Source organism: Watersipora subatra, chromosome 11 (genome assembly GCF_963576615.1).
Source record: "Watersipora subatra chromosome 11, tzWatSuba1.1, whole genome shotgun sequence".
Taxonomy (NCBI): domain Eukaryota; kingdom Metazoa; phylum Bryozoa; class Gymnolaemata; order Cheilostomatida; family Watersiporidae; genus Watersipora; species Watersipora subatra.
The window spans coordinates 43,186,661-43,212,907 of NC_088718.1; the positions used below are offsets into that span (position 1 = coordinate 43,186,661).

At 36.1% G+C, this 26,247-nt stretch overlaps 1 protein-coding gene across 1 annotated transcript in view; it reads right to left on the reverse strand.

The window, feature by feature from the left end:
* Window positions 1–3,127: 3,127 nt before the first annotated feature.
* Window positions 3,128–26,247, reverse strand: part of LOC137408097 (exoglucanase A-like) — a 29,364-nt gene continuing 6,244 nt past the window's right edge. The window contains exons 2-5 of the mRNA XM_068094491.1: window positions 11,185–11,335; window positions 6,844–6,932; window positions 5,410–5,584; window positions 3,128–3,327 (exon numbers count right to left, since the gene is read on the reverse strand). Coding sequence (XP_067950592.1) covers window positions 3,128–3,327; window positions 5,410–5,584; window positions 6,844–6,932; window positions 11,185–11,335 — 615 coding nt within the window. The remainder of the gene's footprint in view (window positions 3,328–5,409; window positions 5,585–6,843; window positions 6,933–11,184; window positions 11,336–26,247) is intronic.

Here is a 26,247-nt window from a genome sequence, read left to right on the forward strand (position 1 = left end):
ATCGGTCTAAACAACCCTACGTAACTTCCGTTCCTACAAAGCTAGGTTACGTCACGTATTTATGGGCGGAGCTTGTTGTGCCGATCGTGTTGTTTTCGAGACCGATATTAAAACGCTGTAAAAAAGCCTTCATTACTTTGAAAGTTAGTGGACTAATCTTTATTTTGAGTACAAAATCGGAATCAGCGTGTCTGAATTACCTAGTAAATACGATAAAAGTTGTACGTGACAGTTATGGTTTAACTATATCTCACTTTCCTTCTTCAGAAGGAGCTGCCCATTCAAGTTTTACCTTCTCTCCTGTTATGCCACTTACTCTTATGTTTGAAACTGAATTAGATTCTATAAAGAAGAAATTCGGTACAAGTTGGTGTTAAGGCAGCAACTGGTAAGCTGTGTATTTAGAGATGCGGAGAACCTGGTAGGCTGGCATAAATTTTACACATTTAATATAAGCGTTCAGATAGCAGGAAATTTAAACAACTGTCAAATTCTCAACTCAAAAATTTAAAGACACAATATATCATTAGATAATTAAGCTGTGTGTAGAATACGGTACAAGATAAAGAAATTTTTTTAATTGATTTTGTTATCTCAAAATATTTGTAAATTCAAGATATAGCTGCAGTTTACAAACAGTCATGTGTATGTTTTACAAATGGCTATGGCATAAAAATATGTTTTTATTATTTGATGGTTAGATTGCGTTGAGATGAAGAATCATAGTTAGTCCTCAACATGTGAAACAAGCTGCAAGTAAAACTTTAGTGAAAACCAAGAGACATGAACCATAGTATGTAAAAAACCGGAGACAGAATGTATTTAATCGTCTCTGTTGAGGCGTAAGAACGTTTAGCCTACCAAACAACACATTCTTACACCAGCGTACACAGATGATGTTTGACCTTCAATTGATCTAGTTTTTAGAACATCCTATGACAGTCACAGCACACTCTGCAAGTATCTAGTCAGTTGTCAAATCTACTGTAATTAATGCAGCATAATAGAGATAAGATAAACTAGAGACAGTACCACCATGGTTTGAGATTTTACATAAAAATATACCATAACAACATATCTAATAATACATTCTATTATGTCGCATAGAAAAGGAGAAAACCAATGGGAGATAAAGTAGATTATGATAAGAAAGAGGAGCATGAAGAAGGATTATTATGTGATAAGGATACATACTCATTGTGAGAGGAGCAGATGTCTGACTTGGACTGGATTTAACACCATTGCTAGATACAACAGTAGTAAAGGTATATGTCTCCCCAGGTATTAGTTCAGTTATATTCACAGTAGATGTTGGTTTATAAACTGTTTGGTTGGTACAAGATGGTTGACAGGAAACTGTGACATCATCCCACTCAGCGTTAGCTGGATTACTCCAAGACACAACAGCAATGGTAGAGCTGTTAGTAGAAGCTCTCGTAGCATTTGGTACCCCAGTTGGGTTAGGAACTAAACAGCGGAAATTAAAAGCAGTGTAAGCCCGAAACACACAAAGCTTAGCAAAATAGGGGTAAGATGGAAACATTCAGATTTGTGAAAATATAAGTTACAAAGCAAAAGCATCAAGGGCAGGAGACTTAAAAATTATGGTTTCATGTATCTTAAGTGCTCATAAAGTGTTAACAGCAAAGCAACTATACATACATTAGTAGACTATAACGAAAAACATCATGGCTTCTGCCAAACAAGCAGTTTTGACGTTTGAGATGATCTGGCTGCCAGGATGACTCAAGATTAAAATCGATAAAAGTTAATTGCCATTAAAATGCTAGGATGAAAATGTGTAAAACGATGTTACTAGTTGTTATCGTTGCTATAGCTGATATCAGCTTTAGCGGATATTCGTTCAGTCTTTTTACAACAGTTATAGATATCAGTCACACTTTAGGGGATCTAAGCATTTTAACCCTAATACAGTTTGGTTGATTTTAATCGTGAAACATTTTGACAATCAGACCACCATAAACATCAAAAACAATTATAAGGTTAAGAATATACTGATACTTGTTGATAAAATGTGATAAGATTTAGTGCAAGTTCATCTTTAGACAGTCAGCTTCCTCGTGTCCTGAGTAAAAGTTCTCTTTTTGTAAGTTGGAATACATTTGACTGCATAGAGTTACAAGTTACACTCAGCTTTCATTCCAAAACTCAGAATAAACTTGTCAACTATTTCAAATCTCACAAAATTTTGTTGCGCTACAAGAATGCAGAAAATATCTGAGGATGTCAGCAAAAGCTTAGAAATATCGTAAAGCAAAAAGCTGTCTATGATTTTGGGCTCTAGCCAGTGCAAAGTTATTTCCAAGTTTTTCGCAACACGAGTCATGTGTCAGGTAACGTAGAATAAAAACAATAGAGTTGAAATATATAAAGTTTCAATCGTATATTTCAACTGCTCCAAAATACTGGATAAAATGATATATAGAGTTTTTAGGTCTGGTGATTTTCAGCACGGCAACCTTAAATAAAACAACATACGACAGAATGTTTAAGGAGTTGCCATAATTTTCACAACCCTGCACGTGTAATATTTGCTAGAGATTCTAGAAGTATACTAACCCTGAAGCACGCTAGAGGTGAGGAAATTGTTACTACTACTGCCAGCCTTGCAACGAGTGTTGAAGACCAACAACCCACTGAAGATCAAAACCTAGAGAGACCCTATTTATCCTTCATACGTAAATGTGAGATTTATTAATGAATTATGTAATATAAATCCTATACTTTGCAGTGTATACGTGTAATAATAGTATTTATATAACTATTGTTGAAGTGACTCAGCACATTGATGGTTTGAATGTGCATCTGAACAGATGAACATTCACTGCTAGCACCAGCGACAGCATCTGTAGATTCACAGCTAAACTAGCTCGATGTTACTCTACTCTGCTTCAGTAGAGCATGTAAGCTACTAGCATTATATCAAACAAACAGGTCAGAAGAGCACACAGGAAACTGACTAACAGGAAATAGACAAGTCATAAGCTGTTCATAACTGAGTTGAGATCTCTAAATCAGCTGCTGACCCAGGTGCTGCTTACCAGTAGTGACAGTGACAACTTCTGGTTTAGAATTTATCAGTCTACTCTGAGTGATCAACTGAAAACTAGGTTTGGCCTGGCTCTAAAGACTTCATATCTGTTTCCCACACACCATACGACACGCTAATAGCATTGCAAGAGGTTCCATTTACGCAGGATATATTAACAATATCCCACTTTCCTCCTCCAGAAGGAGCTGCCCATTCAAGTTTTACCTTCTCTCCTGTTATGCCACTTACTCTTATGTTTGAAACTGAATTAGGTTCTATAAAGAATAAATTTGTACAAGTTGGTGTTAACACAGCAACTGGTAAGCTGTGTATCTATAGATGCAGAGAACCTGGTAAGCTGGCATATTTATTGCAAAATTTAGCTGCAAATTACAATCTACTCCTTGTATCACTAGAGCACCTAACCTAGAGATGTAATGACATGCGGAGGAAGTCAGATAAATTAGAGAAATTCATATGTAGATCAACTTATACTAGTATAATAAACATACTCATTGTGAGAGGAGCGGATGTCTGACTTGGACTAGATTTAACACCATTGCTAGATACAACAGTAGTAAAAGTATATGTCTCCCCAGGTGTTAGCCCAGTTATATCCACAGTAGATGTTGGTTTATGAACTGTTTGGTTGATACAAGAATTAGCCCACAGCATTTAATATAATAGTAAATATAGTTTAACAGTTTAACAGTTTGGTTGTTACAAGATGGTTGACAGGAAACTGTGACATCATCCCACTCAGTGTTATTTGGATTGCTCCAAGACACAGTAGCAATGGTATTGTTAGTAGAAGCTCTCACAGCAGTTGGTACACCAGTTGGGTTAGGAACTAAACAGCATAAGTTAAGCATGAAAAACACAAAGCTTAGCTATAATAAAATATAGGTAATATGGAAACATTCAGATTAGTGAAAATATAAGTTACAAAGGAAAAGCGTGGATAGCAGGAGATCTTAAAATTAGGGTTGCACCTATCTGAAGCCCTCATAAGGAGTTAACAGAAAAGCAACTATACATACATTAATAAAGTCTAACGAAAAGTATAATGGTTTCTGCCATGTGAGATCAATACTTTTATATAAAGGTTTAACTTGTAATTCCTTAAAGGTTGACTTGCAACAAAATTCACATTACCGTTATTTGGTATCAAAAGATTCACCATGTCTCACTCTGTTGTGTTGTAGGTGCCAAATATGTGGAAATGTGATTACAAACTCTTAAAAGCTCAAAAACGAACGGTTAATTGCAGCCACACGAGACTGCCATAGTTTGGATTCTCTTTCCAAAACGGCTCAAATGTGACGTAGTTGTGGTAGATGGTTTCTGTTTACACTTTCATGCAACCTTATTCGTCGAAATATTTTCACAAATATACTTCACGCATTCAATAAAACCATGTCTAAAGTTCTTACGCGTCTGTTTTATTGTCATTGTAATGCTGTCACTTTTAGCACTGATATCTTATAACTTACCGTAAAACTTCATTTAACTTTTTAACCTTACCTCGAAGGAGTACATATTATTGTCTGATAATCATGACGAGCCTGTTGGTCACCTGTGATAATCGAAAAGTGCTGCAAAAATTATTTGCGAAGTATTGGGTCACATGATCAGATTAGGACTTGACGATTTGATCAAGCCGAAACAAAACTGTAAAGTAGCGAGCATCTATATTTGATACGGGGTCTTCACTAATACTCGAAGTGTTTGTCATAAACTAGTGCTACGAAAAGTTTTATATTGAGCTTTTTATTGGCCTTTCAATTCACGTGATAAAATGATAACCACAATGTTTGAGTACGTCATTGAAATAAAGAGATTCCAAACTACGGCCTTTTCGTGATGGCTGCGATTAACTGTTCGTTTTTTTTACCTTTCAAGAGCTTGTAATCACATTTCCACATATTTTGCACCTACAACACAGCAGAGTAAGACAAGGTGAATAATTTGATACCAAATAACTGTAATGTGAATTTTGTTGCAAGTCAACCTTTAAGGAAACCTTACACTGTTCAAGTAGATAACCTATTAATTATAATTGTCGTTAGATGTACAGTTTATCTTGTTATTGAATAATATATAAAGATAAATAGAAACATGTAAAGGAAACAGCGCAACAAGAATTTCATACAAATATTAAACTAGTAACTAACATACATTGTTTCATCATTGGCTTTTATACATTTATAACAGTTTTGCAATAAATTTCATGTTCAGCTGTCATAACCTTTACACAACCATAGCATACCGGGTAGGTTGAGCAGAGTGATGGTAGAACTCATGAAACCTGACACTGAGTAAAGACTACATAACATTAAGGAGTTACTCCCTCTTACTTGTGGTAATATTTGTAGCTGGGCCTGGAACACCTGTGCCACCAGTTGCATCATTGTAGGCTACCACTTTTATACTATAGGTTTCTCCAGCTATTAGGCCGGTAATCATAGCTGTTGTGACTTTTGTTCTGTTTGTCAAGGAGTCATTCAGAGAGCCTCTAGCTCCATGCTGCAGCTGTAACAGCCAAGCCAAATAATCTTTAGAAACTTCACAGATATATCAAACTTTATCAAGCCAGTTTCATAAAAACATGTTTCATAGAAGTAGGATGCTTCATAAAAGTGTGGTGTTGTAGGACTATGATGTCGAGAACAATTCTAGATTGTAAGCACAACATGGACCTTACGTCTTACTAATAGTAAAACTGTCTGAACTTATTGATGATAAACTAAGAATATTAATGGAAAAGAGCTATTTTGGGTCGGAGAAGCTTACATGAGCTCTGGGCTAATAAAAAATCGAAATGCAACATACTAACACAAAAGGTCCAACTTCATCAGTATGTATAATACCCATAGACCTATTAACTATACTGTATAGTTAATAGGTCTATGATCATAACCCACACTTAAACTAACACTTTTCATAGATCTACTGATTACTTATAGTTAACTTTCCAATACCTTGATAGGAACTGAATTTTACAACTTTATTAGTACTAAAACCATAGAAACTGATCAGCTCACTAGCAGAATGGGGTTGTCTGCACTACAGTGAATACACATCTTTTACTGCATTCATGTGCAGTCGTTTCTGAAGGCCAGGCAAATGTTACAACGCAAATGCGCCAAACAAATGATCAAGTGAGAATTTTTATGACCACCCTGTCTTATTATATACCCTAATTCTAAGCTACTGAACTTTATTTCTATTAAAACTTCCGTAATAAAGAAACGTTAAACAATTTATGCATTTAGATTAAACAACAAGCTCTAGCAATCAGATGATTTAAATTCATGTGAAATACTGAATTTTCATTTGAATACCTTAAATATATGTAGAACATCCGCTCATAAAATCCCAGAAAGACGAAGATTAACTTGATTGGAAATATTAAATGACCTTGTAGTTCAACGAGCTTAGTGTTCGATGACCTTGCTTTTTAAAAAAACTTGTAGTTCAATGACCTTGTAGTTCAATGATGACTGAAATGCTGGTAGATATCTTTAGCCCCATTATAATACCAACCATGAGAGATTAATTGCAGACAACCAGATCTGGTCTCAGAGGTTTCACGGCTTAAAATTTCTAGCGGGAAGGTGAGTGGAAAAGTAAAATAAAAGTTTTGTTTCAATACTACTTAGTTTATTTAGTTTCTCATCAATTTCTGCCAGTAGCCAGTCGTTGTAGAAACAAGTTTATGCTACAGAATTTCAATCAAACAGGCTGCTCATCTACCAGACAGTAAACTCTATATGTCTAACATAACTTACCATGTAGAAGCTCGCAGTTCCTGTCCAGTTGACACTAAGTGAATCGTTGGTTCTGGAAAGGAGTTGCGGTGCAGAGGGTGGACTTGGCGCTGGAAAAGACAATGAACAGCTGCATCAGCTAAGGAAAGACAGCTTGATGGTCAACAATAGAGCGCTTCACGTTAAATAGAAGTATCCAGGATTGATTATCCTAAAATACCGTGAAACCTGTAATCGAACACTGCCTTTATTTGAACATCAACTCTATTAAAGCGCCACTATGGGAGAAGGATTGAAAAATGAGCCTCATCCTTGAATTGAACTAATTCTATTTAAACACCCTTTCTATCTAAACGCCACTTCTATCTGCCCATCACTATTAGACATTCTTTATCGTCACGAACCCGTAATAGCAAGTGATCAGCAGAAAGATTTCCGCAAAAATGTGGTAATAATGACTCGATTACATCAATAACAATTAATTCGTTCGATGTTTTAGTTCGTATCGAAGTCGATTTTTCAACTCCAGGACTTTAGGTTCCATTATTAAAACTTTGATTGCAACCCCATAGAAATAATTAGTAACTGTATCAGGCTAATAGTAGTTCTTTGTTCAACGTGGTCTTGATACCTTGATGTATTGGAAAAACGTTTCAACACCGTTTAAGCAAGGTTTAAACGATGCTTTGAACGACTGGTGCTAAACACACGCCCAGCTAAAAGTTTATCAATATTTTGCGAAAGGTTTATCAGATAACAACGCGTAAAAGTTTTGCTCTGCTAAAAACAGTTCGGATGCTAATATCAATTAGTTCAGCAGTGCAGAAGGGTTCAGGTCAGCAGACACTGTGGAAGGTGTAGAACAACTAGAACATGATGAAATGGTTCCATACGAAAGCAACAATCAGAACCCGACCTGCTGAGCAACCGATGCAAATATTTTTGTTTCAAAAATGTAAAATTTTGTTTTTGCACGTATAATAATAATGGTTTGTTTTTGTCATTTGTCCGTGAACATATATACTTGTAGCATTTGATAGATTGTTATAATAAAACTTATAAAATTGAGAATCTATAACCTTTAATTAGATAGCATGACTGTGTAAGCATGACAGTAATCTAAATGTCGCTTACAATGGATCTACAACTCCTGTTCTAGTGCACATAAAAAACCAACTTTGGCTGCAAACTGTAGCAAACATATTGATAAGTGCAATGTTATTCTGCAACCCTGTTTAATATAGTTATAAAAGGAAAATATGCTTTTAAGGTTAAATGAAACAAACAACTTTAAAGCTTCAACAAATTGTGACGCAGCCTATAAGACGATCGCGAGCCAAGTTGAAGCAATGGATATCTACTGGTAGCGACATGTATCAGCTTGCTCATGCATATTTATTTAGATTTCTACGACATAATGAAAGTAAGCTAGCAAATTTCTTGCATCCAAATGGTTTTATGTCGCACTGCCCATAGGAGAGTGCAAAATATGGGCGACATCCGATTCACTCGTAAAAGGATTGAAACTATATTCTTAAAATTCTGTTGAGGTGTTTGAAAAATACAATGCTACCCTTTATTTGAACATCACCTCTAACAAAGCGCTACTCTAAGGTAAGTATTGAAAAATAGAGCGCAATGGTGTTCAAATAAAGGATTTACGTTATTTTATTTTGTTTAATACTACATCTCAGTTTGTACTTTCATAGAAATTTAATCCCACGACCAAACACGAGCGGAGTGATTGTTTGAGAGATTTATGATAAATGCATGTGCACACAACTCATGAAAATTATTCATCAACACTGTCGCAAACCCTTGTACCGAAATAATCATCAACAAATTTAACTCAACTAAATTAAAATCAACTAATTTGTCTGCCGAGGCGCGAAATTTTTTTTCCTCAAACAGGTTTACATACGGTAGTAAAATTTTGGCTCCTGATTGGTTTTAGTAATTGAGTTTGAGTAAACAAAACCTACATCATTACATTAGAAATCAATAGTTATAAATAGAAAGGAACACAAAATTCTAAATGATGCAGTAAAAATTATGTTATCATTCAAAAAGTGCTGTTAAAACGTAAGAGGTGCTCACTTAAAACTCTTTAATTTAAGCAATTTTGAATAAAATTTTAGAATTTTGTGTTCCTTTCTATTTATAGCTATTGATTTCTAATGTAATGATGTAGGTTTTGTTTACTCAAACTCAATTACTAAAACCAATCAGGAGCCAAAATTTTACTGCCGTATGTAAACCTGTTTGGGGAAAAAGATTTCGCGGCCGGGCCTCCCTCTTTCGCCCAAAGGCTTGGCCGGCGATAAAGAACAGGGGTGACCCGAGTCAAGTAGCAGCAAATTTTACGGCAGGAATAGAAACCGCAAGTGGGCGGAGCCAACGGGAGAGAAGAACATAAAAGGAAGAACGCGTAGGAAAGGCGGGCAGAGCAGCGCAGCTCCCTGCATACGATAGACACTATTCCAATACTGTTTATTATTTATGTATGCATGCTGGACCATTGTTATACTAATGCAAATGTATTTATCACATAAATATATGTTGTATGCTCTGATAACAAGTCGGTCTTCGTGATTTACTCGGCTTGTGGATAGCCGTGAAAGTGGCACGGTAAAATCCTTCACACTACTCCTTAATCACGCTGACAGACACTTCAGTCAAACTCGGGCTTTATTAATTTGGTCTTCTTCGTCATGGTAAACTGTTTCTCTAAAAATCTATAATATTTGAACCTTTTACTCGACATATGTTGCAAAAGCAGTTATCAAACATATAACTTTAATTTACCCTTTATAAAATGTTCATATAAAATAATTTCATTTATTTGACACATTTGCAAGCAAGTGGTAACCTATGTATTCATTCTTGCTGCTGATGCTAATATCATGAATTACAAAGTCAGCAGTTAAAATGTGTGTAGTCATCAGCATTTGAACTGAATCTCATGAAGGGAATACCAAGGGAGGTAAATCTAAAATTCAGTTTGATGTAAAACATGATAAAAAAAGTTCAAGCTTGCAAAATTATTGTGTCCCTTTACCAAGTTTTGGTAAGTATTCCAAGACATGCAAATACATGTACACATCACATACACTATGTTTCTCTGACGCAGTTAATCTACAAGTTTGTGTCATCCACGAGGTGGAAACGATGAAAACCAGCAACTCAAGTGGGTTTTGTTACTCGCAAATATTGTATCAAATATTTCATGCCTGCGAAAGGATGAAAACAGCCCTCACTCATGATGCACAAAAAATATCGTACACGCTATTTCATTCTAACCATTTTCTACACTTTAGTCATTCCTATTTCGAAAGCGTGCTGCTAAGCGAGACAAGAGTGTGCTGCTATGACCTCTGGCGGAGAATTGCTTAACTTTTTCAACCAAGCATCAGTGTTAATCTGCAATACACAAATGTCCATTGAGACACTTATCGTACAGTAACTCAACGCTTACACAACTATGATTCTACATCTTTCGCGCAATAGAAATGGTTAAGACTGAACACACTAGGCGATTTTATCACGGCATCACGAGGAGTGCGGGGATATCACTGGGGTGTGCCCAAATACATTTGGGCGATTCACAAGCGAGCAATATTGGTGGCAGGCTCGGAAATGGCCAATAATATCCTGCATCACTAGTTTCTTCGGAGTTGTTCATAAATATAAGCAAATATGACAAATGATGTGACAATGACCAGACAACGATGTGCACAACTTCTGCTTTTGTAAAGGCAAATCTCACTTTCACGAAATTCACACTGCAAGAAGACATAAGAAAAACAATTTTTGTATTTTTAACGATAAAATTCCACGATTCGTATATATAATTTTTACTTTATGGTAGTTTTTAATATAATAAAGAAATATGTACTGTTCTCAAGATGATCAAACTGTGCAACAATTTACTCTCAAATGTTGGTTTTCAACTGGGTATCTTCGTAATTCTTGTGTTGTGTCATACAGGACTGGGCGAGCTCTTAATAAATATATCAAAAATTCAGTGTTTTTTTTGATAATGTATTAATCATAACAAAATGATAAAATGTTGTTGGTGTACATTGGTAAAATATGACACAAAAAATTAATAGCCAGAGCATCGTATTCTGGAGAAAAAAAAACAATCAAAATGCACCTCACATACGATAGAGCTTTGATTGAGCATGTCTAGTGTCGTTGCTCAGCATCAACTCGCCGGACAGTACAGTATCGCACTAAATATCGCGTGGTGTGTTTGCACCTTTAGAGAAAATAAGCGATATGCTGTCTGTGCCTACATGTATTGTTTTTAGTGCTCTGTTGCAGAATGGTTTGAAAAGAGTGGCTGTAAATGCAACTAACCTGCTGGAGTAGTTGTTGGGGTTACTGTGGTTGTAGTTGAAAGGACTTTTGTACTTGTTGTGTTTGTAGCAGTCACTGAAGAAGTTGAAGATGGGTTAGTAGTTTGGCAGCTGCAGCCAAGAAAGACCAACACCAGTAGAACTAATGCACTCTGCAACAAACGCATAAACATTGTCTTGCTAATTATTAACTTAACATCATAGATAATATAGAATTGAAAACATTTACAAAAATATTTCTAACTAAACTTCTTTGATAAGAAGAAGATTGGCCTAGAACATAATCACATGAATATAAAGAACTAAATTTCAAGTAACACCGCAGCAAGGAGGTACAGAGAATACAATTTGATAGCGCATCATCATCTAAGCAATATGAAAATGAATTTGATCAGCTATTAAAAGTGATGACCTCACTGCAGGTGTTCAAGTAAAGGGTTATAAACAACCTGAAGTGTCATACCAAATTATATGTCCAACATTTTGAGAAGGGAGTGAAGCCGATAAGCAAGCTATGGTGATACATATTACTACATACATTAAACAAACAATAGGATATTCAAAACATATACAATGAAACATGGATAACTCGCCCTCGGATATATCGAACACGTGGTTAACTCGAATGGATTTGCTTGGTTCGTCCCCACGCAATGATAAATGGCTTTATATAACTCGACCTCGGCACCGTTAACTCGAACAGTTTTTTGCCGAATTCACAAACGTGGTTTCCGTTCAATTTGTTTCGAAGGAGTTTCCACTAGTCGCTGAGCTGAGACCACTCTGCTTTCTTAATGAAAGCGCTTTTTATACGCGTATAGTCTACATATAATTTCCCCCCAACCGTATAATGGGACCGAAAAAGAAATCGTATAAAAATGATTAATAGGGTCGCTCAGACGTTCGCTTAGTTACGGCCAAGCTATAAACGTTAGAAGGTATTAGCGATAAAAATTTAATAAAGATAGACACAGCATGCAAAATACATACTGTAACAGTGATTATATGCGGATACATAAAGATAAAATGTCACAAATAGGCTCGTGGCTTGGCGTCCGCTACAACAGACATCCGCTTTACGATGGCATCACGCAAGCAAAGAACAGCGTGAAAACCTTCTGAAAAACTTGAAGTACTCGAGGAAATCGAAGCAGGACAAAAGCTATCAGCATTATCAAAAACAGAAAATCTTCTAAAAAGTACAGTGACAACATGGATTAAACAAAAAGTAAGAATAAGATCGTTATGTGACCAAAATTCATCAAGGCTAAGAGATCGTTCAACGTCGCACGATGATTTGGATGGTGTATTATTGGCTTGGTTTAGACAAGTGCGTAGTGAAGGCGTACCTATCGATGGGCCAATTTTGTTAGAAAAGACTAACAAGTTTTTAAGGACTATAATAACTGTTTAAAATCTATTTCTACAATAAGTCACACTGTTGATCTTTGTCAAAAAAATACCTTGTCACAGACTACACTCGATAAGTTTTTTAAATGAAACAACTGATCAGATGTAAAGCATGCTTTTTTGCATTGGTCATAAATGTTTACTTATGTCCAGTTTTGAAAATTATCAGAAAGAATAGATATTTTTCTATTGGGCTGAGATTTGTTTGCAGTTTTAGGTGATGTGACTGACAAGACGTTTTAAAAGATTAAAATTGGCAAAATCGATCTTGAGTAAAACACTCAGAAGAAAAAATGTCTTCTGAGCGTTTTAACTGCGATTAGGTTTTGCCAATTTTAATCTGAAAAAGTTCTGGCAGTCACATCACCTAAAACAACACACAAATCTCAAGTGTATAAAAATATCTATACTTTGTGATAAATACTTTAAAACTCTACATCAGATGCCCTTTAACTTACAACAAACAACCTATACTTTAGTTTTATATATACATGTAGTTTGTATATGTATCTACTGATAAATACATTCACTTGTGACTGTGCTCTGATAACTTGAACGCTCTGATAACTCAAACACTTTCGCTCGGTGAAGTTTGAGTTATCCATGTTTCACTGTATGTTGAAAAACTCTAACCAGCGGTTTTACAAAAAAGGTTGTTTATGGTAAGGAACTTATAATTACTTTCTTAACCCAAAAAACTCAGAGATAGCGTTTTAGAGAGACAACGTTATGGCTAAACAAGAATCAACTCGAGAAGAAACTACAAAAGCACGAAAATATTATGTTACATTTTAAAATAAAATTAATATTGGTAATCAACACATTGAGTACCACAAGTGCAGCCAAATATCTAGCATTAATTTGCAGCAAACAGCAAATACAGTATGCATAACAACTAGTTCCCTATTAGGATTCTAGCAGTTTTATAACCAGACAATCTTCCTTTTGCAAATTATAAGTTGCAAGCTGTTATGAGTAAAGACAGTTGATTATCCTTTGACCACCTACTAACAATCTTTTACAACCATATAAACAAGGTTCAAAGGAGTCAATGTGAGTCGCTAGGTAACATATTATTGTTTGTAAGGACATACTAGTGATTATCGTGACAGCGTATTTATTATTATCATTCATTATTATTACTATTATTATCGATGAAATGAGAGGAGGAAATAGTTACCTAGTTGTGTTGTGCCGCTCATTTGCTGCTGAGTAGAATATGGCATTTGATAGAACTTGCTAGGGGCAACGAAGTTCAACTATTGATAAAACCATTACATGAATTAATTTATGAATCATTTGGCAGATTTTCTCTTCTAAACGAGGTGTACTCTAACTATTTGTTCAGTTCTGATGTCATCAAAAAGTTGCTGTCGAATTCAAGGTCTGGTTTTTGCAGAATATCGAAAAAATTTTAAATACTTAAGGAGTTGAAACAGATCAGCTATATATGTGGGAAGCCTTATACTACATATGAGCAAACCACACCCTAATAAAAATGGCTGCTTGTGAGCTCAGGGTAACTGCTATAGTAGCTATACTATTATTAGTAGACCTTCCACTCAGCATCACTTCTATCTCATTAACTCAATTATTATTATCTAGCACAGAAAAATCATAATCAGGAAACAAAAAATGGGTTTTCAATAAATGATAATAGGATCATATCTGGTGTTTCAGTTAAGAGGACAGACATCTAACTCAGAACATAAACAGGCTAAACATCTTCCCTATAGTCCATGAACCGATAACTCCTAATATTCATAGCTTGGAAAGTTCTTCCAGCTCTATATGGGCATACATTTGCAAAACCTGACAGTTAGTTGGAGTTGTTAGCTCATGCACCTGATAATAGACGTAAAGGAAGGAATAGTGTCAGGGCATATACAGACAAATCATTGTGCTTAAAACTTTGAAGACTGAAAATGAGGTATTTGTAAACCATACTGATAATATGGTGAGGCTGACCCTATCATAAGTTTGATTAGTGGTGAGAGTAGGAAAGCTGCAATTTAAACTCGCATCAGAGTCAAAATTATACCAACATCAAACACCCCTTATTATTAACATAAATGTTACACCTTGGATCTATATTTCGTTACACCACCTCCTTGCACATGAAGACCTATGATATTGCACATGAAGACCTATGATATTTCCCATTCCGCTGTTCTATTGAATCAAACTGTGTTGATAGTTAATGTGAGCAGAACCAATAACAGGCATAGATGTAGCTATTAACAGCATACACTATGTTTCCATTTTGCCATGCTGCAGATTTGGAGTTGTGCGGACATTGAGTTACCCTGAGATAAGTGTTCCTGCGGACATCGGCATGATACGAATTACCGCAGGCACTTTGTTAAAAAAGGTAAGAATTTCTAAGCCAGAAGTGATATCGGTGCATTCAGAAATGCTCAAATCAAAATAAGAATGACTCAAGTGTGAACAATGCTTCTAAATCAGGGATGGATAAGATGACGATAGTGATATTCGGTAGTTATCTTCTCAATCATATAAATCGAAATGAAACTGTCTTATCGTGTTATCTATCTTACCTGTAGTTTCTTTTTCTCATCGATAGTTCACACACCATATATTGTTCGTCAATTTCTTTTTTCTGCAGGTTATTTTTTTTTCCTGCAGTTCATCCTTTTTATTCACGGATCACGATTGTTATGGCTGTGATTTTGTTGTTGAATCAAAGGTATTTTCTTTATCATAATAAATGCTGATTGAAGCCTAAGCATCCAACTGAATCTTTTGAAGACTATTTTTGCCCACACACAATCTTATTATTTCAGTAGATCTTATGCCATAGCAATCCTTGTTCCCTTGATGATTATTGAGATTTTTTAAAGTTCTCTTCTGTCAACTCAATGTTTTATTTGACCGATAGGTCGATAGTTATTTTATTCCGGTAGGTAGTTGATTGCATCACCAATATCTGGTAGTTATCGGTAACTCGATATATCGAGAAGACGACTCTCAAAGATATGATATTAGCATATCAGTATTCATCGTCCATCAATATTCTAAATTCACATGTTTACACGATGCGACTAATCTGCAAGTTTGTATCATCCTAAAAACCTGCAGATACAGCAAATTTTGTTACTCGCAATTTTTTATCAAATATTTCATGCTTGCGAAAGATGGAAACAGCACTTGTGAATGATGCCCAAGAATGTGCCGAGCAAGCTATTTCATTTTAGGCATTTTCCAAGCTTCAGTCATTCTTATTTCGATTTGACCAGTTCTGAATGTCGCTATGACCACTGGTGAAGAAATCCTTATCTTTCTGTTAAACAAGGTGCCCTCATTAGTCCACATCATGTGAATGTCAATTTACATATCGCATGGTAGCTTTACCTGCGCACTACTCCAAACTCGCATCATCCGCACAAACAGTGATTGTCACTGAATTTAAGCCATGGAGCAGCTAATTGATAGCCTTGAGGCATGGCTAAGTCATTACAGCAACCAGAGAATTACAGTTTATATATTAAATACCTTTCGCAAAAATGGCAGCAAGCAGCCATTTTAACTAGAAAAGAACATTAAGTCATGTACAACATTGAAATTAAAAGATATGCTCATCAGCTTGTTATTTAGATCTTGGGAAGGATATATGGCAAGATGGCAGCTTCTAACTCGCCATAAGTCAATGTGCAAGATCAATACTGCTTTGCTAAGAAACTGATAAGATACACAGGAGCTATTTAGCTAGTTTCCTTGTTCCGTTTGTCTCAGGCTATTGGTGAGAAGACAACTTCAGACAAAAGAATCAAAATAGTCAGCGAGATTAGAGGCTGGCCAATGGCTAGGCAAGTTACGAACCAATAATTGCAAGGCATAAACCCAAAGACAAGGAGGTAGCTGACTACAATGACACTAGTGGTGACCTCTGTTTGAGGTGAGGGGATAACTCAGGGTAAATGCAACAAAGATGTATGATTTACGTATGTATAACTTTTTACCAATATTGGTAATCATCCAAAAAATGATGTTTTTTTGATATGTGCTAAAAAAAGGAGAAACAAAAATGAAAAAACACAAATCAGGAGTTAATGAGTGGGTTGGCCAAGTGTTTTAAATGTTGATAATCTACTAGTATTGCGAAAGAGTCAGGCTACTGAATTGAAGGGTGTAGTAACAGAAAGTTCATGAACTGAAACATATGATGGTGGATGTAGTGCGTTGGTGTCACAGAGCAGAAGACGATGTTATACTGAAGGCACATCATCAAAACAACCTGTTGAAATGAACAGAAGACAGAGCCTGTAGCAGATGCAATGAGGTCAATATCACTAGATCATAATCTACAGTTTATGTCTCTTGTATCCGTCATATATGGAGAAATAATTCACTTTTTGTTAGATAATGGCGGATTTGCAAATGAGCAAAAACTAAATATCTAAGCCACAAGCACCTAGTAGCCAGTTACTTGCCAGGGGTATTGTTCATCGCGTATAATCATGGAGACAATGACTCGTACCTATGATAAACAGTTCCCCACCGCACAGCAACATTGTGCGGTTCCCGACTGACTAACGAGTTGGTAAGCTATCAATACTTTCCAACACGGACTAGCTTATCACTTCGACTGGCATTCGCTTTACGTAACAAAGGCATGAGCTCACCGAGTTGCCACAACAAATGTTTTCTCACGAAAAGGGAGCTTGGTAGGGTATGGAGTAAGAGGGAGAAACCTCTCAGACCAACAAACTCATGCTTGACATTATCAATCTCATGCTTGATCGGTTTTGATAACTCGTTAATGAGAATTGTAAACTTGCAATGCGGTCCATTACATATGAACTAATTGTCTGCTGCCTGTCAATCAATGACAGGTCATAATGGGTGGTTGGAGATTTTGGCAACATTATACGAAGGTACACGCTATACAGTCAACTCTATATATAATAAAGTATGTTTACACCAGGATGATCTTACAGGAGTTGCTTCCATGTTGGTAAAGTCTGTCTGGTGTGAAACAAGCAGAAGTTGTGGAAAAGGGTTTGCCCCAGTTGTCAGGGCAACATCTACGAAATGCTGCATATTAAATTTGTCAATTTTTGATGGCCATCATTGATGAAGTTCAACAGAGAATTGATGAATCATATCTCGCAATGTTAGAAGGGTCGAAAATACAAGCAAATGGGATAAATATCGATGTTGTATTTCATTGGCTAAAAAGGTGACCTATTTAGTATATTCAGAGTTTGAGTGGGTTTGGTTAGCCTGGGCATGGCTCTCGTGGGGGATTGGGAGAGAGAGCCTGGGACACATAGCAACACGCGGGGAAGACAACTCTAAAAGTCAACTTCTGCAGTCGCTAATATCACAATCGTTATTTCCGAAGGAGTATCATGTGACGGTCTTTTTTATGATCTCCGCGAGTATTATGTATTATTTTTAATTTGAATTGGCAGCAAACAAACGCTGGTTGGTAAGTATGAAATGTTGGTTGCATAATAAATCAATCACGGAAGTTATATTATTTCATATGTTTAATTAATTAGGTTTTCATTTAATTAGGCTATAATCAAAAATTAAATCAATTGAATAAAATATTTTCTCAATAACAATACAAACGAATAGCAATAGAACAACAAAAATTAATTGCACGCTGCTAGTAAAGAAAAGTTTATTTAGTGAAAAGTAATCTCAGTTTTATTTTACTCGCGAGTATTGTGATTACTCGCAACAGTTATTATGAACAAATCGGACCTACCACTGCAAACGTTACCATCTGAAAGCAAATACTCTTTCCGAAGCCAGTAGGAAGAACTATAAATTAGTCAAAACCTACGATAATATGTTGTAAAGCTTGAGACTGTTTTGGTCTCAGCGTGACTATACCTAGCTTTGATAGATGATTTTTGAATCGCTCCATTTTTTTATCAGTAAATGAAATGAAACCGCGCACATGAAAACGCAAGAGAATAGTAACCTATGGTTCTTATCGTTTTGTTATCAAACGGGGTATTGCATAACTACCCAGTCTATCAAAAACATAGGGCCTTTCACTAGATCAAGTCACGTTACCGTGACGATAGGCTTTTAAACGCGCCACATCTAATGCATCGTGAGATCTGAATCTATCGACACGCTTTCATTAGTATCAGTCTGAGCGTCATATGTAACACATGTCGCTCATTTTGCCGAAGTTATCTTACCTTTTTTTCGCTATGTGTCCCAGGCTCTCTCTCCCAATCCCTCACAAGAGCCATGCCCAGGCTAGGGTTTGGTGTAGTCTTCGCAAAAATGTATTTTACATTGTAAACAGACTAGGAGCCATTCTCTCAGCGGAAGCACAACTCCAACCAAGTGGCTTAGTGTAAATGCACCTTGAAGCAATTTTATTCCGAGTTCTGCTTCACATGTCAAATCCGTCGATAGTCGCAGCAAATGTCCCATAAGAATACCTTGCATTTGGTTTAATTCACTGCCCAGTCAACAAACTGCAGCGACTCCATAGAAAAGAATGTGAGCATCAACACATATATGTAGAGATGTATACAACAACTCATGATAAACTAAATTACATATTAAAACTTGATTTAGTAAAGTGATAACAGATAAAAGCTGTATCTCATGTTAGACCGGTTGTATAAGTTTAGCGGCTTTAGGTGGTCTCTCAGTCTAATTTGAACTAGGCGAAGTTCAACCTAATGATATATTATTTATATTTGTCGTACATATTATTTGAAATTCTCACCGGCCTCTTTAATTTCACAGAATATGCGTTATTTCAAAAAGCTTCCAAAGTTATCTTATAGAAATTATTTTGGGTGTAAGCCAAAATATTTTCTAAAATTATATAACTTGTTGAAAAATTTGTTTGCCGAGATGATAGAGAGGTTTAACTGCGCAAAGAGATCATTGTGATTTCTATAAGTTCTCCAGAAGGTACGAGTTGGCAGCCCACACCTGAGACAGTCAGGGAGAAATAAGTTTTGCGATACAAATTGGGAATTGTCTCCCTTCTCAATGACCATAAGGACTTCAACACTATAATAACCTCTAGACCTAAAAGTTAACAGGAGTCACTACTCATAGCGGCAGACCGTTGAATTCAGTTTTCAATGCTTTGAAATCATGCGCAGCATTTACCAAAGGCAGCAATTCTAGGTTATGTTGGAAATCATCACCTTACAAGCGGGTGAAGAAACTTCAAACTGTCAAATCTGACAGCAGTAATTTCTTTTAGCTATTTTATAAAGAGACCTCATCCTCCCCATCGCAACTGTAAACCACCGATACGGCAGAACAGACATGTTTGCTGCGCCATAAACTAATTTAGTAATCAGGCCTGCACCAACTAGTCACTCCAATAAAATAATTAGACTGAACATATAAAAAGCTACTGCCTAATCATATCTGTAATAGCTATGATGAGGCCTAGAGCCTTGGTTACATAAAATTACAAACTCTGCAGCTATATACACACGTGTAGATTTCTCTGTAGTTGACCAAAGGCTAAGACATGCTGGAACCTATTATAGTGGATTTATTGTTTTCAAGTCATTTTTTGTGATTTCAAAGCCTTCCATTAAACCATTACTGTCACGAACAACTTTTATCGTATGTACTAGGTAAATCAGACATGCTGATTCCGATTTTGTACTCAAAATAAAGATTAGTCCACTAAATTTCAGAGTAATGAAGGCTTTTTTACAGCGTTTTAATATCGGTCTCGAAAACAACACGATAGACACAACAAGCTCCGCCCATAAATACGTGACGTAACCTAGCTTTTTAGGAAATAAGTTACGTAGGGATGTTTAGACCGATTTAGAATAATAGAGATGGGTGTTTTAAATGTATTAATACCTAAATGCAGCCTCAAAAATAATATCAGTCTTTTCTGAAAGGTAGATAAGCTATTTAGCATTGCATATTTAAAAAAGCGCGATAACAACCCTAGCTCGTGATAAAACTGCGCTTTTTGAGCTCATTTTTCTCAGCGTTCAGCCCATTTAAACATCATGTAACAAGCTACGAGCAATTTTAAATAGTTTATATACTTTTCATAAAAACTGAAATTATTTTACAGGCTGGATTTACATAATAATGGGTTTTAAGACACCCACCTCCATTCTTCTAAATCGGACTAAGCATTCCTAAACTCCGTTCTTGAAAAAGCTAGGTTTCGTCACGTATTTATGGGCGGAGCTTGTAATGCCAATTGTGTTGTTTTCGAAACGGATATTGAAACGCTTTAAAAATGCCTAAATTACTTTGAAGGTTAGTAGACTAATCTTTATTTTGAGTACAAAATCAGAATCAGCGTGACTGATTTACCTAGAATATACGATAAAAGTTGTAGGTGACAGTTATGGTTCAAGTTATCCATCCTGGATATGTTATAGATAACGGATGGAGCAGCGGAATAAAGATAAACCAGCAGTGAATTTTAGAACAACCCAATTCGAGCTGCAAATGAATAAAATGGAATCGAACTTCTAACTAATAGGGGATTCAACTCCTGTTGATGAACTCGCTGGTTTAGACACAATGCATTGTGGGTGTGTCACACGCCCACTGGCTATGCCTTGGCAAGTAAATTATATGAAGTTTGTCACTGTGTTTAGCCTCGACAAGTCCTGATAACAAAGTAGTAAATTTGCACAAACCAAAAGTACTGATAAAAACCTGATCCAAGCGAGTGATGAGATAACCTACATTCAGTAATCTATTGCTTCATGTTCCATTTTACAGCAGCAGGCAGCCAAGGTGTAATTGACAAAATGGCCCTACAGCGCTAGTTTTCAAGGAGCTGTGAGATCGAGTTGTTATATGGAGTGCTCCAGCATGCATCAGCTTGGCTCATACTAATATGGGTACCATGTGAGAAGACATTCGCTAATAACCTAGTCATACCTCGACATAAGAGCTTCCGCGACCCAGATCGTATATCAATTCTTCCGAATCTCAAAGCAATATTATTTATAGAAAATAACTAAATACAAAGTGGTCTGTTCCTACCCTTCAAAAACAGCACATGGTAACAGGATATTATAATGGAAAAGCGTTGTTTTAATTCACCCCATTCACTCACAAAGTAACAAATACCTATCAAGTGGTTACGATCTGCAATAAAATGTAACATTATAAACGGTACTTTATGGAGTTCTTATCTTTGAGACAGATGGTAGCGGCAAATGGCAGTGTGATAGAGACTTGACAGCGACCTGTTCGGTATACTACACTCTTGTGACACTAACAGAAACATTTGTGACATGACATAGCATAAACCTTATAATTAACTTACTGAAGGTTTAAAATAATTTTTAATCTTACACAAAACTTAATTCTTATTTTGTCTTTGTCTTCATTTATTTTGTTATCTTTTCCAGTTTGGTTCTTTTTGACTCGCGTTCACTTTGAGGCTTTAAAACCTTTTCTAACTGATCCGACGAGAAAGACCAAGCAATGCTGTTTTTGTACTCTGGCACCTAATATAACGACCGCGTCGAAAATGGTCTTGGGTGCTCATATCTCAAGTTTGTCTCGTATCTCAAGGCAAAAACTTGCTTAATAATTTTGCCTGCATCTAAAATTTCTTGTATGTTCGGCAATCGTATGTCAAGGTATGACTGTACAGTTAATGCAGCTATCTGGCTAATACGGAAGAGAAGCAGCTTCATTGCTTAGGGTATGAGCCATGAGGCCATTTAGTAAACTCCTTGAATCCTTTTTTAAATCACAAATCACAGCAAGGTCGGCCAATTAAAATCAAATGTTTTAAACCATAATTTAAATCATCCTAAAAAAATCATGTTTGTTGATGTTTTTTATTTTTATGATTTTTTCCATGTCAAAAAATGTGACTTATAGAGGGGCTACTGTGAATATGAACTGCACATCTTGGTCAAAATTAAAATAAAAACAACTTTTAAATTAAAGTGATAAAAAGTTGTTTTGTTATGTTGCTAATGTTTTCATGTGGCACTCTTCAACAAAATAAAATTATGTTAGCGGTTATGAAAAAAAATGCTAGGAATTGATGTTTTCGAAAAAATCCGATTTAAATCAAAAAAATCCGAATTAAACTAGAAAAATCCGACTCTTTTGATTTTTTTTTAAATCATGATTTTTCCAACGCTGAATCACAGAGAAATGTTCAAATGAGCAATACTACCTGGTTTCCGTAGGAAGTCAGCAAGATGTGATGGTGAGAATAACAACGTCAGTGCATTGTCATAGAGGTAACCTTGCTTAAAATTTAAGTGGTTTGGATAAACAACATGCCTGTAATTAGTAGCAGGACATAGAGCAGCTCACTGGATGCACCCTAGAATTCGGTAAAGCAACAGTAGTGGGCAACTAGTAGTGTATCTAACGAAAGGACTACCTTAAAGCACATAAATTACATAATTTTTTTATTATATATTTCAATACATCAGAGTCTTGGCTTTCGAATGAGCCTATATTCAATACACAAAGAATAATAGAACTATGAAAAACGGGGTGTCAAAAGTACGTCCTGCCAAAAAACACTTGGTTTAGGTAGTCAAAATGTGGCGTCATAATTCTCATTTAACCTTAGGTCGTCGATCCCTTTCGCTGCCATTGAGGCTGCGTTTTTCTGTGACATTCGGTGCTGTTAAACCCGGAGAGCGCTAATAATAAACTAAGATTCTAGATCGTGCTAACGCCGACCAATACGAACACATGTTCTGGGTTAATTAATTATGCTTCAATAAATGTACTGTCGTTGATAAAGGTAATGAAATCACATCGATTAAATTATGACCTGCGGTTGCATGGCCCTAGGACTAAATGTTAATCGCGAGATCACGCAATGCTTGAAATTAATTAGTCTCAGTTGTCACCCTTAACATCGCATTAAAAATAAAGAGCTAGTGCATAATATCATCGGGGAAAATATAGTATGGTTATTGGAGTCTGAGGTACTTATCATAGAAATAATATATACATGGAAAACTAATGACACTAATTCCTTTGTCATCTTCATTCGTTCTCTGGACTTGTCCTACCTTCGCCTGCCACTAGCGTCATTATCGTCACTTTCGTAGTTGATAAATAAGCGGTAAGAGCACACAACAACGAATATGAGAATTGTGACGTCACAATTTTCGAGACTATGCCAGTAAACTTTTTCGCGGTAGAGCTCTCAGGAAATCCTATAAACACCAACCAACGCCTGTCTCACCATGGCAAAAATAGCTCATTCGAAAGCCAAGACTCTGATGTATTGACATATACAATAAAAAAATTATGTAATTTATGTGCTTTAACATCAAAGACACGCTGTACAAGGAACTAAAAAAGTAGGGTAAAACATTCACACTGGTGCAGTCAAGTGTGGCAATTATCTGTTTATATCAACGACAAGGAGTTGACCTCTGGCTTCCAGACTGCAGCAATATGATTGAGTTTGACCCAGAGCAATGACAGGATATTATTATAAAGCGGATGCTGCCAACTAACTAGAAACAAGTAGGTTTGGAACCAACACAAATCCTTCAATAGTCACACTGCTCGAGTGTATCAACCTGAAGTCTGGTTTTCGAGCTCAGTTGAACCTACCACAAATGGGTTCAGCATTTCTGGTAAACGTATTTAAGACCTCAGCTCAGCTGAAACTACTACCCTGTTCATTGACAAGTATTCCCAATTCTTCACTTAACTTATGGAAGTTTCCAGATCACTGAGTGAAGCGGAACAGATCCGGGAACAGCCTATGCTATACTGGCTTATTGCCATTGTAGATAGATGATTTGCAATATATCGAGATACTATTATGTAAAAAAATTGTAATTTTTTATTAATGTTTTTGTATGTTTACCTTAAAAAGGAATTGTTTTGTGTTTGTGATAATTGAAAACAATTACTTTGTGAATACCCGAGTGTGTGTGTGTGTGTGTGTGTGTGAGTGCGTGTGCGCGTGTGTGGGTGTGGTGTCTGTGTGGAATAAGCCTACTATAAGACAAGAAGGCCGGTGCGTTTTAGTTCCAGTATCGCTCACTTTAAAAATCATCAGGTATGAGATAAATCGCAATTACACAATTATATTATTTATACAATTGGTGATATTTCTTTAAATAGGGGCAATTTTGAAATCGTCTACCTCCAAAATTGCTACCAAAAATTACATCATCATATTTTGGAAGCCCTGACTGAGTTCCAGGACCTGATAGAGCCCTAACAAACAAGCCTAATATTACACCCTTTACCGACACTGACAACCAAAATTAAGGAAGTAGTTGTTAGCCTCCACCCAACCATAATTACCAGAGAGCAGAACAATGTAATAACTAGCCATATGATAGGCCTAGGAGATAATGAGAGGTCTATTATACTGACAACACACAGTTTCTAAGGTCATCAGCCACCTATGACACGTTGTTTGGCCTGAAATATGTCATCTACCGATCAAGAAAATTGCACCAGTAAAATATCGTTCAACTTCAGCTCACAAAGAATAATTCATCCGAGATTGTGATACTCTACTGAGTCTACTCCATGATAAGCAAAACTATCAGTTTCCATGATGCGGTTAATCCGCGAGTTTACCATCTTATGATTGGTATGTTATATGTATACCATCTTATGATTGGTATGTTATATGTATACCATCTTATGATTGTTATGTTATATGTATGCCATCTTATGATTGGTATGTTATATGTATACCATCTTATGATTGGTATGTTATATGTATACCATCTTATGATTGTTATGTTATATGTATGCCATCTTATGATTGGTATGTTATATGTATACCATCTTATGATTGGTATGTTATATGTATACCATCTTATGATTGGTATGTTATATGTATACCATCTTATGATTGGTATGTTATATGTATACCATCTTATGATTGGTATGTTATATGTATACCATCTTATGATTGGTATGTTATATGTATACCATCTTATGATTGGTATGTTATATGCTATTATGTGATTGGATTGTGTGAACTAACAGCTAAACATTTCTGAATGTGTAAGAACTCTTCTCCGTAAAAGTCGAAAACTAGATTTACCTGTTGCTAGTAAGGCCTGCAGTCCAATAGCTATTACCGGCAATTAATTGAACAACAAACTGGATACAGAAAGCAGGTTACATGTGGCTCAAGGTTAGAATAGCTTTTAAGTAGTTTGAATGATGAATTAGGACTAAATAATTTAATGGCTGGGGCATTAAAGACATACAAGACATGCAAACACACATCACATAAACTATGTTTCCATGACATGGTTAATCCACAAGTTTACATTATTATTATGCGTGTAAGAAGGAAATGGCCACATCTGCCAGTCAAGCGAGTTTTGTTACTCTCAATTATTTACTGAATGTTTCCTGTTTGTGAAAGATAGAAACGACACTTGCTAATGATGCACAAAAAATGCCGCGCAAGCTATTCCATTTTAAACATTTCCACACGTTATTCGTTCCTATTTCAATTTGAGTAGTTTCGGATGCATCGCTATGACCTCTGGCATAGAAATCCTTATATTTGTTACAAAGAGCTCGTGTTGATCCGCAACACGCAAATGTCTACTGAAACACTTATCGCATGGTAACAAAATGTGCAGACAATTTCAAATTCGCACGAATCAGCACTATGGAAACGGTACAACAGAGGAATTGACCAGCCCTAATTGGCTACAGA